At 42.2% G+C, this 12,925-nt stretch overlaps 1 protein-coding gene across 3 annotated transcripts in view; it reads left to right on the forward strand.

Moving 5' to 3' along the window:
- Nucleotides 1-5,413, forward strand: part of XYLB (xylulokinase) — a 43,909-nt gene extending 38,496 nt beyond the window's left edge. For all 3 annotated transcript variants that reach the window (XR_005021995.1, XM_036870608.1, XM_036870610.1), the window contains one exon: nt 4,981-5,413. Coding sequence is in view for 2 of the 3 variants with exons in the window: in XM_036870608.1 (XP_036726503.1) it covers nt 4,981-5,058 (78 nt within the window). In the remaining variant the exon portion in view is untranslated. The remainder of the gene's footprint in view (nt 1-4,980) is intronic.
- The last annotated feature ends 7,512 nt before the right edge of the window (nt 5,414-12,925 follow it).

Below are 12,925 nucleotides of genomic sequence, written 5' to 3' on the forward strand. Positions count from 1 at the left end.
AAAGAAACAGAGCAAAAGAAGACAGGTTGTCTCCGAGATTCAGAGATACGGCTGACCTTATAGCCCCAGGGATCAGACGGCTCACCAGGCGTATCTTCCTTGCTCAGATGCCTTGGGGTGCGCTCTTCTAATTCACAGGGTTACAGAGGCCACTGAAAGACTCTGTCACTTAAGCATAAGACATGCTGGGTTTCTACCATTCAGATCTGAAATGTGGATCCAAGAGAGCTGTGTGGTCACTCAGTCAGAGGGAAGGCAGACGCCACTCGTTACAGGTTGGGTTCCCTGGAAAGCAGACCGTGAGTGGTTGATTAGGATGCAGGAGATTTATTAGGGGGCACTCTTGGGATCTGCATCTGTTGAAGGAGAAAGGAAGAGGCAGGGCTGGGCAGAGGCAGGAGGTGAGCTGCAGTGCGATCTCAGTGGAGCCCTCAGTCAGTCCTACAGGAAGTTCTGAAGCTGGGATGGCTCTTTCGAGTTTTACCCAGTTATGGTGAGGGGGACGGGCCTTTATACCCCATGTCAATCAGTTATTGCATGCAGGCCACCCCAGGATGGGGTAAGGCAGCTCTCTATAGCCGAAGCAATCCACAAAGGAGGCTGCCAGCTGAGGGCTGAGAGAATAAGTTCTCTGTTCCTGCAGGGCAATCCGGGTGGTATGCCATAGCGTCCACTTCACCACCCTTCCTGTTTGCAGAAGGTTCTTGCAGTCCAGGAGCAGGGGGTGACACAGACAGAGGGCTTTATTACTCACAGTACAGCAGGCAGCATAAGCGTCATGTTTGCATCAGTTTTCCTTGGCCCTGAAGTGCCATCGGGCGGTGTGGAGTGGACCCAGGTGGATACCGTGCACACACTGTGTCTGTGTCACAAATGAGGGACCCTGCTCATTATAAAGGAGCTGCGAGCAAACCTGTCCAAATGAGACATCTTCATCATCCTGGTCAGCAAACAAATTTTCCCTCTCCCTATCTTCCAAGGCTGTTTGCTATACAAACACCCTTGAAAAGATAGTCTGGAACAAAAGCTGTCACAAGACATATAGAAACACATATAGAGAATTGTCTCACAGCTTATCTTGGAAGCAGAAGCTCATGCTATCCAGGTGACTAGATAACCCACCCACATGGGTCTGCCCAGGCTTCTATTACTTTCTGTTGTGTGTCCTTCTGTCTAAGACGGAGTTCAATGCAGTAGAAAGATCCTACCTTGAGATAAAGGGCCTTTGGGTTCTGATTCTTTTTGTGCCTCTCCCTCTCCACGTGACCTTCACATGACCTTGAGCTGCACTCCTCATCTCTGAACCTCTGTTTCTTCATCTGGGAAGTGGGGACATCTGTCTGGCCTACTTTTAAACTGCTAATTGTGAGGGTGAAAGAGAATCCTTGCCTATCGTGGCTTTATTTATTTATTTATTTATTTGGCCACGCCTTGTGGCATGCGGGATCTTAATTAGCTCCCCAACCAGGGATTGAACCTGCGACCCCTGCAGTGGAAGCTCAAAGTCTTAACCACTGGACCACCAGGGAAGTCCCTATCATGGCTTTACTATACAACAGGAAGTCTGACAGTGTTGCCGTGTTGGTTCAGTGGTTCAACAGTGTCAGGGCTACGGGTGAGGTTTTCTGAAGTTCTCCAGGTCAGCAGTGGACAGTAAGAACATCATGAGAGCCACATATGTCATTTAAATTTTCTAGTAGTCTCATTTTTGAAAAAAAAAGTAAAAATAAAAAGTGGCTAATTTTAATATATTTAATTTAACCCAATATGTCCAAAATATTGTCATTTCAACACGTAATCAATAAGAAAAGTTGCTAATGTGATAGTTTACTTCTTTTTTTGTTTTGGCTGAGATTTGAAATCTGGTGTGCATTTCCTACTAATAGCGCCCATCACATTTCAAGTGCTCAGGACCGCATGTGGCTTGTGGCTACCATATTGGATAGTGCTGTACTAGGTATGCTCCACATGACCACAGGATGTATGCAGCTTCTCCTAACATCATGTTCCCCCGCAACTGTATTCATAGGCAGAAATCAGAGCATGGCATTAGACAAGGAGTCTCTCCTCACACACTCTTGCTTTTCAGGGAGAAACATACTGGTCTGTTTCTCTCAACTCCCCCAAACAGACTACCACTTGGTTATACTGTCAACCTTGGTTGTTAGAAAGGCTGAGGTGGAGTCTGGCTCTTTCATCCTCTCTAGAAGGAGGCCAGCAAGGAAGAAGGTAGTGAGGGTAAGCTTTAGGGCAACAAATAGCTGCAGCTGCCTCATTACAGGCGGCAAATACTCAGTGTGTGTACCGCCACTCTCCCTGGCTTGCCCATGACCAAAGTCACTAATAGCTCATGGAACTCTTTACCATTAAACCCAAGTGTAACCTCAGAATCCTTCTCAACACCAGGTGGCAAGAAGTGACAGTCTGTGATTGTTGGCATAAGTGACCTATTTGAGGACTGGATTGTAAATACCTTGAGAGCAGGACAACGTCCTCTGTTTGCTTTCTATGGCACCTCTATGTGCTCAAGTGGAAACTCAAAACAGTAACAGTGTTTTCCCTGTAGGCTCTGCTAAATGTTACAACTTCCTCCTTGGAGAGGATATCACAGCCCTCTTACGTCTGAGTTCACAGGCAGAGCTGCTCCAACTGCACCAAGAGTAGGCCCTAGTTGCATAATCAGTTACTAAAGGCCTTAACTTTGGAGCCAATTAAACCAAATTAAGAAGGAATGGGATTGGCATGACCTCCTGGTGGTATATGTGAGTCCCAAGGAAATCTGGGTCCCTTGGCCTTGTGTTGCTTGTCTGTAAGGCCACATGCGCTGACCTGAAGTGCAAGGCTTACAGAGCCACAGATGAAAACAGCTTTAAACAAAAAGAATGAAGAGGAAGAATGTGGGATTGTGTTTCTTTCTGCTCCTTTTTCCCTTGTTGGTTTTTTGGTTTTGGTTTTGGTTTTATTTTATTACACAGCACACTATATATATAATTTTATAGCCTGCTTTTAAAATTCTACATTACAGCATAAGTATTTATATTCTTTTTTTTTTCACAGTATACAATTTATTATATTATTTGTGTTTACATTGTCATAAATATTCTTCATGTTTGACATATTTTACATGTTATATTATTACCATTTTTTTTTAACATTTCTTTACTACAAACTTTTACTATGCTAAGAATTTATATTCTTAAAGGTATACATACTTTTTTTTTTTTGGTTTGCACATAGTCATTTATTTAACACCTATTTATTAAGTTCTTACTGTGTGCCTAGCACTATGCTAAGCTCTAGGAATCCAAACACACCATCTCTGTGTGTTTGGGATATAATGGGAGATAATGGCACATAAAAAGATAAATTCCTAATTGCTACAGACTGTTTGGGCTTCTCCAAAATTCATTTTTTTAAATTAATTTTTATTGGAGTATGGTTGCTTTACAATGTTGTGTTAGCCTCCACTGGTTTTTTTTTTAATTAATTTTAAAAATTCATGAATTGAAATCTTTACCCCCAAAGTGATGGTATTAGGAGGTGGGAATTTATGAACGTGATTAGGTCATGAGGCTGGAGCACTCAGGATGGGATTAGTGTCATTACAAAAGAGGCCCCAGAGAGATCTCTGGCCCTTTCCCCCATGTGAGGACACAACAAGAAGATGACTGTCTAGGAATCAGGCTCTCACCGGACAGAATCTACTGGCATCTTGATCTTGGACTTCCCAGCCTCCAAAACTGCGATAAACAAGTTTCTGTTGTTTATAAGCTACTCAATCTATGGTATTTTTGTTATAGCACCCAGAATGGGCTAAGACACTAATCATCGTGCAATTTGCAGAGGTGCACAGGAACATACATGTTATTTTTAATGACTGCATAATATTCTATCTGGCTAATGAACCATATTTTCTCGAGCATTTTCCATGTCTTAGAGCAGTTGCTTCTAGTTTTTCAATTATTATAATTAACCTATGTGGGTAAAGGGTTAACAAAACCTTTCCCTATTCTGCATGAGAATTTGACTTTTGGTTAATGTTCTAGCTCTGCTTCCTTTGAGACTTAATAAAAGTGGAATGTCAACAGTGTTACTAGGCAACATTGCTATGTCAAAATGGCCTTTAATTAGGAAACTGCATCGGGAATGGGAAAAGATAAATATCTAAGGGGAAGACATACTTAGGGCTCCCTGAGTGCAGTGACTTCTCACGGGTGTGGCTCTTGTCTATGGAGTTGTTAACAAGGGATACTCCTGTGGGGCATGAGGTTTCAAAGCCAGGGTGGTTCTTGCACCTGTAAGATGTGGATTTCATCTCCTTGCACCTGAGCTGTAACCTGGGGGGCAAGGAGGGAAGAAGGAAGGGAGGCAAAGATACCCTTTCCTGGACACCTGTTCAAACTGTTCATGGTCTCCTGCAGCCACTGTGCCAACACGCATGTTTCTCCATTGTATCCGTTTGAGGGCCAAGGTGTGGCCCATGGTGGTCTAATGAGTCTGAATGTTTAGTGGTGTCTAAGAGGACCTTTGGTGGGCCTAGCACCCTACACTTAGGATTACTTCCTTAAGAGAGCTTTGCAGAAGTAGAATAACTAGGTCAAAAGCCATGGGCATTTTCAAGCCCCTTAATACAAATATAAAGTTGAATTGATTTACAAAAGGGTTGCACCACCAACTTCTACCAACTGTGCAATGAAACAGCCATTTCCAGGTACCTTCATCAGAATTTTTAAAAATTTTGTAGATTTTATAACAAAAACTGGTTTCTTGTCATAATTTGCATTTTTTAAAGATCTTAAACTATAGGTTTGAGAACTACTAGCATTTCCTCTTTTGTGAATTGACACTTCCTTTTTTCTGCCCAGCAAAAAATTTAAATTGCAAGTACATGGGATGTAGAATTTTTTAAATTGCAAGTTGCAAAGTGATGTAAGAGCACCTTCCCTTCGCCATCCTAAACTGCTCTTTCCACCCCTCCAGGTCTATGAGGCCCTCCTCCAGCGGTATGCCATGCTTGAGCAGAGAATCCTGACCCAGACCCGGGGGCCTCCGGAGTGAATTCCACAGGCCGGCCCAGTCTCACTGATTCCACTTGTAGACGTGGCCTTGGACAGCAGGGATCCTCTTCCCTGTTCTAAGCAGCTCTGCCTGCCCACCTGGCTCCTTGCGGTGCTCCAACCTGCCCAGGACCACCTTAAAGCCCACCTTAGCACATCCTTCTGAACACAGCTTGTGTCCCTGTGCCCTTGTGCCCAGGGCAGGAAAGCATCTCTCTTCCTGTCTTTTATCCCAGGAGGCAAGATAACACTGAGCCTCGGATATGTCCAATAAAAATTGTGACTTTTTCCCTTTCGGGACCTAAATCAGCAGAATGGGAGAGACAAAGCAAAATAAATAGATTCTTTCCTCTTTATTCACTAGTTTTCAGGATGATGAGTTGATTGCCAAGCATCCTCTAACAGCAAATAGATTTTTAGTATCAATATGATACATTTAACATACTTTCTATGTCTTAATCCATTGCAGTAATTATTTTTCTCCTTGTCTTCTTTCTGATAGCCATACTTTCCAACTTTTCTCCTGCTTTCCTGATCTGTCATTCATTCTTTCTTCTTTACTGTTACTTCTGCTCTGTCTACTCCTTAATGATTGCTGGGCCCCAAATCTCTGTTCTCATTCCTCTCTCCCTCCAATTCTGTCCTCTCTTGTTGGATGATTTCATCTAGCATTGGGCTTCAACTGCTACTTATATACTAGTAACACCCAGCTGTATGTTTCCAGCCAGAACTCTCCTTGGAGTCAGCCAGCATTCTCACAGGGGTACTTCAGACTCCACTTATCCTTTTTTTTTTTTTTTTAAATTTTGAGTCATTTTTATCATTTTTTAAAAAATTTATTTATTTTTGGCTGCTTCAGGTCTTTGTTGCCACGCTCGAGCTTTCTCTAGTTGTGGAGAGTGGGGGCTACTCTTCGTTGTGGTGAGTGGGCTTCTCATTGCGGTGGCTTCTCTTGTTGTGGAGCATGGGCTCTAAGCACGCGGGCTTCAGTAGTTGTGGCACATGGGCTCAGTAGTTGTGGCGCACAGGCTTAGTTGCTCTGTGGCATGTGGGATCTTCCCAGACCAGGACTCAAACCCGTGTCCCCTGCATTGGCAGGCGGATTCTTAACCACTGTGCCACCAGGGCAGCCCCAGACTGCGCTTATCTTCCCTTGCCCTACCCCAAACCTCCTCCTCCAGAGTTCCTGTTTCAGTGAATTTGTACCACCAACCATCCATTCATTCATTCATTCAGGAACCCAAACCCAAAACTCAGATATCTGCTTTCCCACACCAAATCAGTCACCAAGTGATTTTTGTTATTCCTTTGGTAACTCTTAAAGCAGTTCCTTTCTCTCCATCCCTCCCTGTTTTACTTTATTCCTTGCTCAAATTATTGCAGAAGCCTCCATAGAAAGTCTGCCTCCTGCAAAATCCTCCAGATTTTTCTTCTGCCACAGGCCCGCACCTATGTTGGGACTTCAGTTAAACCAAACTACTTGTGATCTCACCCAGAGTAGAAAAATGCTGCAACAGCTTTGAGACCTAGTGGATCAGAGCAGGGACAGAGACTACCCTTGTGGGAAGTCAAGGGAAGGGGTTTAGAAAATGCGTAGGACCAGAGATATCACTTGTGAGAAAGATGAAGTCATCTTGAAAGGGAGTGGTGTCCCTTGTGGGCTTGGTGGATAAAGGCAAAAAGGGAAACAAGAAGCTGAAGATAACAGCCTATCAACAGCAAGTCAAAGATTCAGAAGAGGAACTTCCATGGTGGTCCAGTGGTTAAGAATCCGCCTTCCAATGCAGGGGATGTGGGTTTGATCCCTGGTCAGGGAACTAAGATCCCACATACCATGGGGCAACTAAGCCTGCGCACCACAACTACTGAGCCTGTGCACTTTAGAGCCCGTGCACTACAACTACTGAGCCTGCATGCTCTAGAGCCCGCACGCCACAACTAGAGAGAAGCCCACGTGCCACAACGAAGGATCCCATGGGCTGCGACTAAGACCCGACGCCACCAAAAAAAAAAAGATTCAGAAGAAAACAGACAACTCTCCCCACCACCACCACCTAGACATTACTTATTAAAGAAATTACAGAGGAGAGGAATCAAGATGGCGGAGTAGAAGGACGTGCTCTCACTCCCTCTTGCGAGAACACCAGAATCACAACTAGCTGCTGGACATTCATCGACAGGAAGACACTGGAACTCACCAAGGAGGATACCCCACATCCAAAGACAAAGGAGAAGCCACAATGAGATGGTAGGAGGGGCGCAATCAGAGTAAAATCAAATCCCATAACTGGTGGGTGGGTGACTCACAGACTGGCGAACACTTATACCACAGAAGTCCACCCACTGGAGTGAAGGTTCTGAGCCCCACGTCAGGCTTCCCAACCTGGGGGTCCGGCAACGGGAGGAGGAATTCATAGAGAATCAGACTTTGAAGCCTAGTGGGAATTGATTGCAGGACTTTGACAGGACTGGGGGAAACAGAGACCCCACTCTTGGAGGGCGCACACAAAATAGTGTGCGCATCAGGACCGAGGGGAAGGAGCAGTGACCCCGGGGGAGACTGAACCAGACCTACCTGCTAGTGTTGGAAGGTCTCCTGCAGAGGTGGGGGGTGGCTCTGTTTCACCATGGGGACAAGGACACTGGCAGCAGAAGTTCTGGGAAGTACTCCTTGGCGTGAGCCCTCCCAGAGTCTGTCATTAGCCCCACCAAAGAGCCCAGGTAGGCTCCAGTGTTGGGTTGCCTCAGGCAAAACAACCAACAGGGAGGGAACCCAGCCCCACCCATCAGCAGTCAAGTGGATTAAAGTTTTACTGAGCTCTGACCACCACAGCAACGGTCAGCTCTACCCACCACCAGAACCTCCCATCAAGCCTCTTAGATAGCCTCAACCACCAGAGGGCAGACAGCAGAAGCAAGAAAAACTACAATCCTGCAGCCTGTGGAACAAAAACCACATTCACAGAAAGATAGACAAGATGAAAAGGCAGAGGGCTATATACAAGATGAAGGAACAAGATAAAACCCCAGAAAAACAACTAAATGAAGTGGAGATAGGCAACCTTCCAGAAAAAGAATTCAGAATAATGATAGTGAAGATGATCCAGGACCTTGGAATAAGAATGGACGTAAAGATCGAGAATATGCAAGAAATGTTTAACAAAGACCTAGAAGAATTAAAGAACAAACAGAGATGACCAATACAATAACTGAACTGAAAACTACATTAGAAGGAATCAATAGCAGAATAACTGAGGCAGAAGAACGGATAAGTGACTTGGAAGACAGAATGGTGGAATTCACTGCTGCGGAACAGAGTAAAGAAGAATGAAAAGAAATGAAGACAGCCTAAGAGACCTCTGGGACAACATTAAACGCAACACCAGTCGCATTATAGGGGCCCCAGAAGGAGAAGAGAGAGAGAAAGGACCAGAGAAAATATTTGAAGAGATTATAGTCGAAAGCTTCCCTAACATGGGAAAGGAAATAGCCGCCCAAGTCCAGGAAGCACAGAGAGTCTCATACAGGATAAACCCAAGGAGAAACATGCCGAGACACATAGTAATCAAATTGGCAAAAATTAAAGACAAAGAAAAATTATTGAAAGCAGCAAGGGAAAAATGACAAATAACATACAAGGGAACTCCCATAAGGTTAACAGCTGATTTCTCAGCAGAAACTCTACAAGCCAGAAGGGAGTGGCATGATATACTTAAAGTGATGAAAGGGAAGAACCTACAACCAGGATTACTCTACCTGCCAAGGATCTCATTTAGATTTGATGGAGAAATCAAAAGCTTTACAGACAAGCAAAAGCTAAGAGAATTCAGCACCACCAAACCAGCTCTACAACAAATGCTAAAGGAACTTCTCTAAGTGGGAAACACAAGAGAAGAAAAGGACCTACAAAAACAAACCCAAAACAATTAAGAAAATGGTCATACATATCGATAATTACCTTAAACGTGAATGGATTAAATGCTGCAACCAAAAGACACAGGCTTGCTGAATGGATAATAAAACAAGACCCATATATATGCTGTCTACAAGAGACCCACTTTAGACCTAGGGACACATACAGACTGAAAGTGAGGGGATGGAAAAAGATATTCCATGCAAATGGAAATCAAAAGAAAGCTGGAGTAGCTATACTCATATCAGATAAAATAGACTTTAAAATAAAGAATGTTACAAGAGACAAGGAAGGACACTACATAATGATCAAGGGATCAATCCAAGAAGAAGATATAACAATTATAAATATATATGCACCCAACATAGGAGCACCTCAATACATAAGGCAACTGCTAACAGCTATAAAAGAGGAAATCGACAGTAACACAATAATAGTGGGGGACTTTAACACCTCACTTACACCAATGGACAGATCATCCAAAATGAAAATAAATAAGGAAACAGAAGCTTTAAATGACACAATAGACCAGATAGATTTAATTGATATATATATAGGACATTCCATCCAAAAACAGCAGATTACACGTTCTTCTCAAGTGCGCACGGAACATTCTCCAGGATAGATCACATCTTGGGTCACAAATCAAGCCTCAGTAAATTTAAGAAAATTGAAATCATATCGAGCATCTTTTCTGACCACAACGCTATGAGATTAGAAATGAATTACAGGGAAAATAACGTAAAAAAGACAAACACATGGAGGCTAAACAATACGTTACTAAATAACCAAGAGATCACTGAAGAAATCAAAGAGGAAATAAAAAAATACCTAGAGACAAATGACAATGAAAACACAACGACCCAAAACCTATGGGATGCAGCAAAAGCAGTTCTAAGAGGGAAGTTTATAGCTATACAAGCCTACCTAAAGAAACAAGAAAAATCTCAAGTAAACAATCTAACCTTACACCTAAAGAAACTAGAGAAAGAAGAACAAACAAAACCCAAAGTTAGCAGAAGAAATCATAAAGATCAGAGCAGAAATAAATGAAATAGAAACAAAGAAAACAATAGCAAAGGTCAATAAAACTAAAAGTTGGTTCTTTGAGAAGATAAACAAAATTGATAAGCCATTAGCCAGACTCATCAAGAAAAAGAGGGAGAGGACTCAAATCAATAAAATCAGAAATGAAAAAGAAGTTACAACAGACACCGCAGAAATACAAAGCATCCTAAGAGACTACTACAAGCAGCTTTATGCCAATAAAATGGACAACCTGGAAGAAATGGACAAATTCTTAGAAAGGTATAACCTTCCAAGACTGAACCAGGAAGAAACAGAAAATATGAACAGACCAATCACAAGTAATGAAATTGAAACTGTGATTAAAAATCTTCCAACAAACAAAAGTCCAGGACCAGATGGCTTCACAGGTGAATTCTATCAAACATTTAGAGAAGAGCTAACACCCATCCTTCTCAAACTCTTCCAAAAAATTGCAGAGGAAGGAACACTCCCAAACTCATTCTATGAGGCCACCATCACCCTGATACCAAAACCAGACAAAGATACTACAAAAAAAGAAAATTACCAATATCACTGATGAATATAGATGCAAAAATCCTCAACAAAATACTAGCAAGCACAATCCAACCACACATTAAAAGGATCATACACCACGATCAAGTGGGATTTATCCCAGGGATGCAAGGATTCTTCAATATCTGCAAATCAATCAATGTGATACACCATATTAACAAATTGAAGAATAAAAATCATATGATCATCTCAATAGATGCAGAAAAAGCTTCTGACAAAATTCAACACCCATTTATGATAAAAACTCTCCAGAAAGTGGGCATAGAGGGAACCTACCTCAACATAATAAAGGCCATATATGACAAACCCACAGCAAACATCATTCTCAATGGTGAAAAACTGAAAGCATTTCCTCTAAGATCAGGGACAAGACAAGGATGTCCACTCTCACCACTATTATTCAACATAGTTTTGGAAGTCCTAGCCACAGCAATCAGAGAAGAAAAAGAAATAAAAGGAATACAAATTGGAAAAGAAGTAAAACTGTCACTGTTTGCAGATGACATGATACTATGCATAGAGAATCCTAAAAATGCTGCCAGAAAACTACTAGAGCTCATCAGTGAATTTGGTAAAGGTGCAGGATACAAAATTAATGCACAGAAATCTCTTGCATTCTTATACACTAATGATGAAAAATCTGAAAGAAATTATGGAAACACTCCCATTTACCACTGCAACAAAAAGAATAAAATACCTAGGAATAAACCTACCTAGGGAGACAAAAGACCTGTATGCAGAAAACTATAAGACACTGATGAAAGAAATTAAAGATGATACCAACAGATGGAGAGATATACCATGTTCTTGGATTGGAGGAATCAATATTGTGAAAAAGACTATACTACCCAAAGCAATCTACAGATTCAATGCAATCCCTATCAAATTACCAATGGCACTTTTTACGGAACTAGAACAAATCATCTTAAAATTTGTATGGAGACAGGAAAGACCCCGAATAGCCAAAGCAGTCTTGAGGGGAAAAAACGGAGCTGGAGGAATGAGACTCCCTGACTTCAGACTATACTACAAAGCTACAGTAATCAAGACATATGGTACTGGCACAAAAACAGAAACATAAATCAATGGAACAAGATAGAAAGCCCAGAGATAAACCCACGCACCTATGGTCAACTAATCTATGAGAAAGGAGGCAAGGATATACAATGGAGAAAAGACAGTCTCTTCAATAAGTGGTGCTGGGAAAACTGGACAGCTACATGTAAAGGAATGAAATTAGAATACTCCCTAACACCATACAGAAAAATAAACTCAAAATGGATTAGAGACCTAAGTGTAAGACCGGACACTATAAAACTTTTAGAAGAAAACATAGGAAGAACACTCTGTGACATAAATCACAGCAAGATCTTTTTTGATCCACCTCCTAGAGTAATGGAAATAAAAACAAAAATAAACAAATGGGACCTAATAAAGCTTTTGCACAGCAAAGGAAACCATAAAGAAGACCAAAAGACAACCCTCAAAATGGGAGAAAATATTTGCAAACGAATCAACGGACAAAGGATTAATTTCCAAAATACATAAACAGCTCATTCGGCTCAATATTAAAGAAACAAACATCCCAATCCAAAAATGGGCAGAAGACCTAAATAGACATTTCTCCAAAGAAGACATACAGATGGCCAAGAAGCACATGAAAAGATGCTCAACATCACTAATTATTAGAGTAATGCAAATCAAAACTACAATGAGGTATCACCTCACATCAGTTAGAATAGGCATCATCAGAAAATCTACAAACAACAAATGCTGGAGAGGGTGTGGAGAAAAGGGAACCCTCTTGCACTGTTGGTGGGAATGTAAATTGATACAGCCACTATGGAGAACAATATGGAGGTTCCTTAAAAAACTAAAAATAGAATTACCATATGATCCAGCAATCCCACTACTGGGCATATACCCAGAGAAAACCGTAATTCAAAAAGACACATGCAGGGGCTTCCCTGGTGGCACAGTGGTTGAGAATCTGCCTGCCAATGCAGGGGGCATGGGTTCGAGCCCTGGTCTGGGAGGATCCCACGTGCCATGGAGCGGCTGGGCCCGTGAGCCACAATTACTGAGCCTGCACGTCTGGAGCCTGTGCTCCGCAACAGGAGAGGCCATGACAATGAGAGGCCCGTGCACCACGATGAAGAGTGGCCCCCGCTTGCCACAACTAGAGAAAGCCCTCGCCCAGAAACGAAGACCCAACACAGCCATAAAAATTAATTAATTAATTAATTAATTTAAAACAATTATAAAAAAAAAAGACACATGCACCCCAATGTTCCTTGCAGCACTATTTACAATAGCCAGGTCATGGAAGCAACCTAAATGCCCATCGACAGAC

This window comes from Balaenoptera musculus, chromosome 11, assembly GCF_009873245.2.
Source record: "Balaenoptera musculus isolate JJ_BM4_2016_0621 chromosome 11, mBalMus1.pri.v3, whole genome shotgun sequence".
NCBI lineage: Eukaryota > Metazoa > Chordata > Mammalia > Artiodactyla > Balaenopteridae > Balaenoptera > Balaenoptera musculus.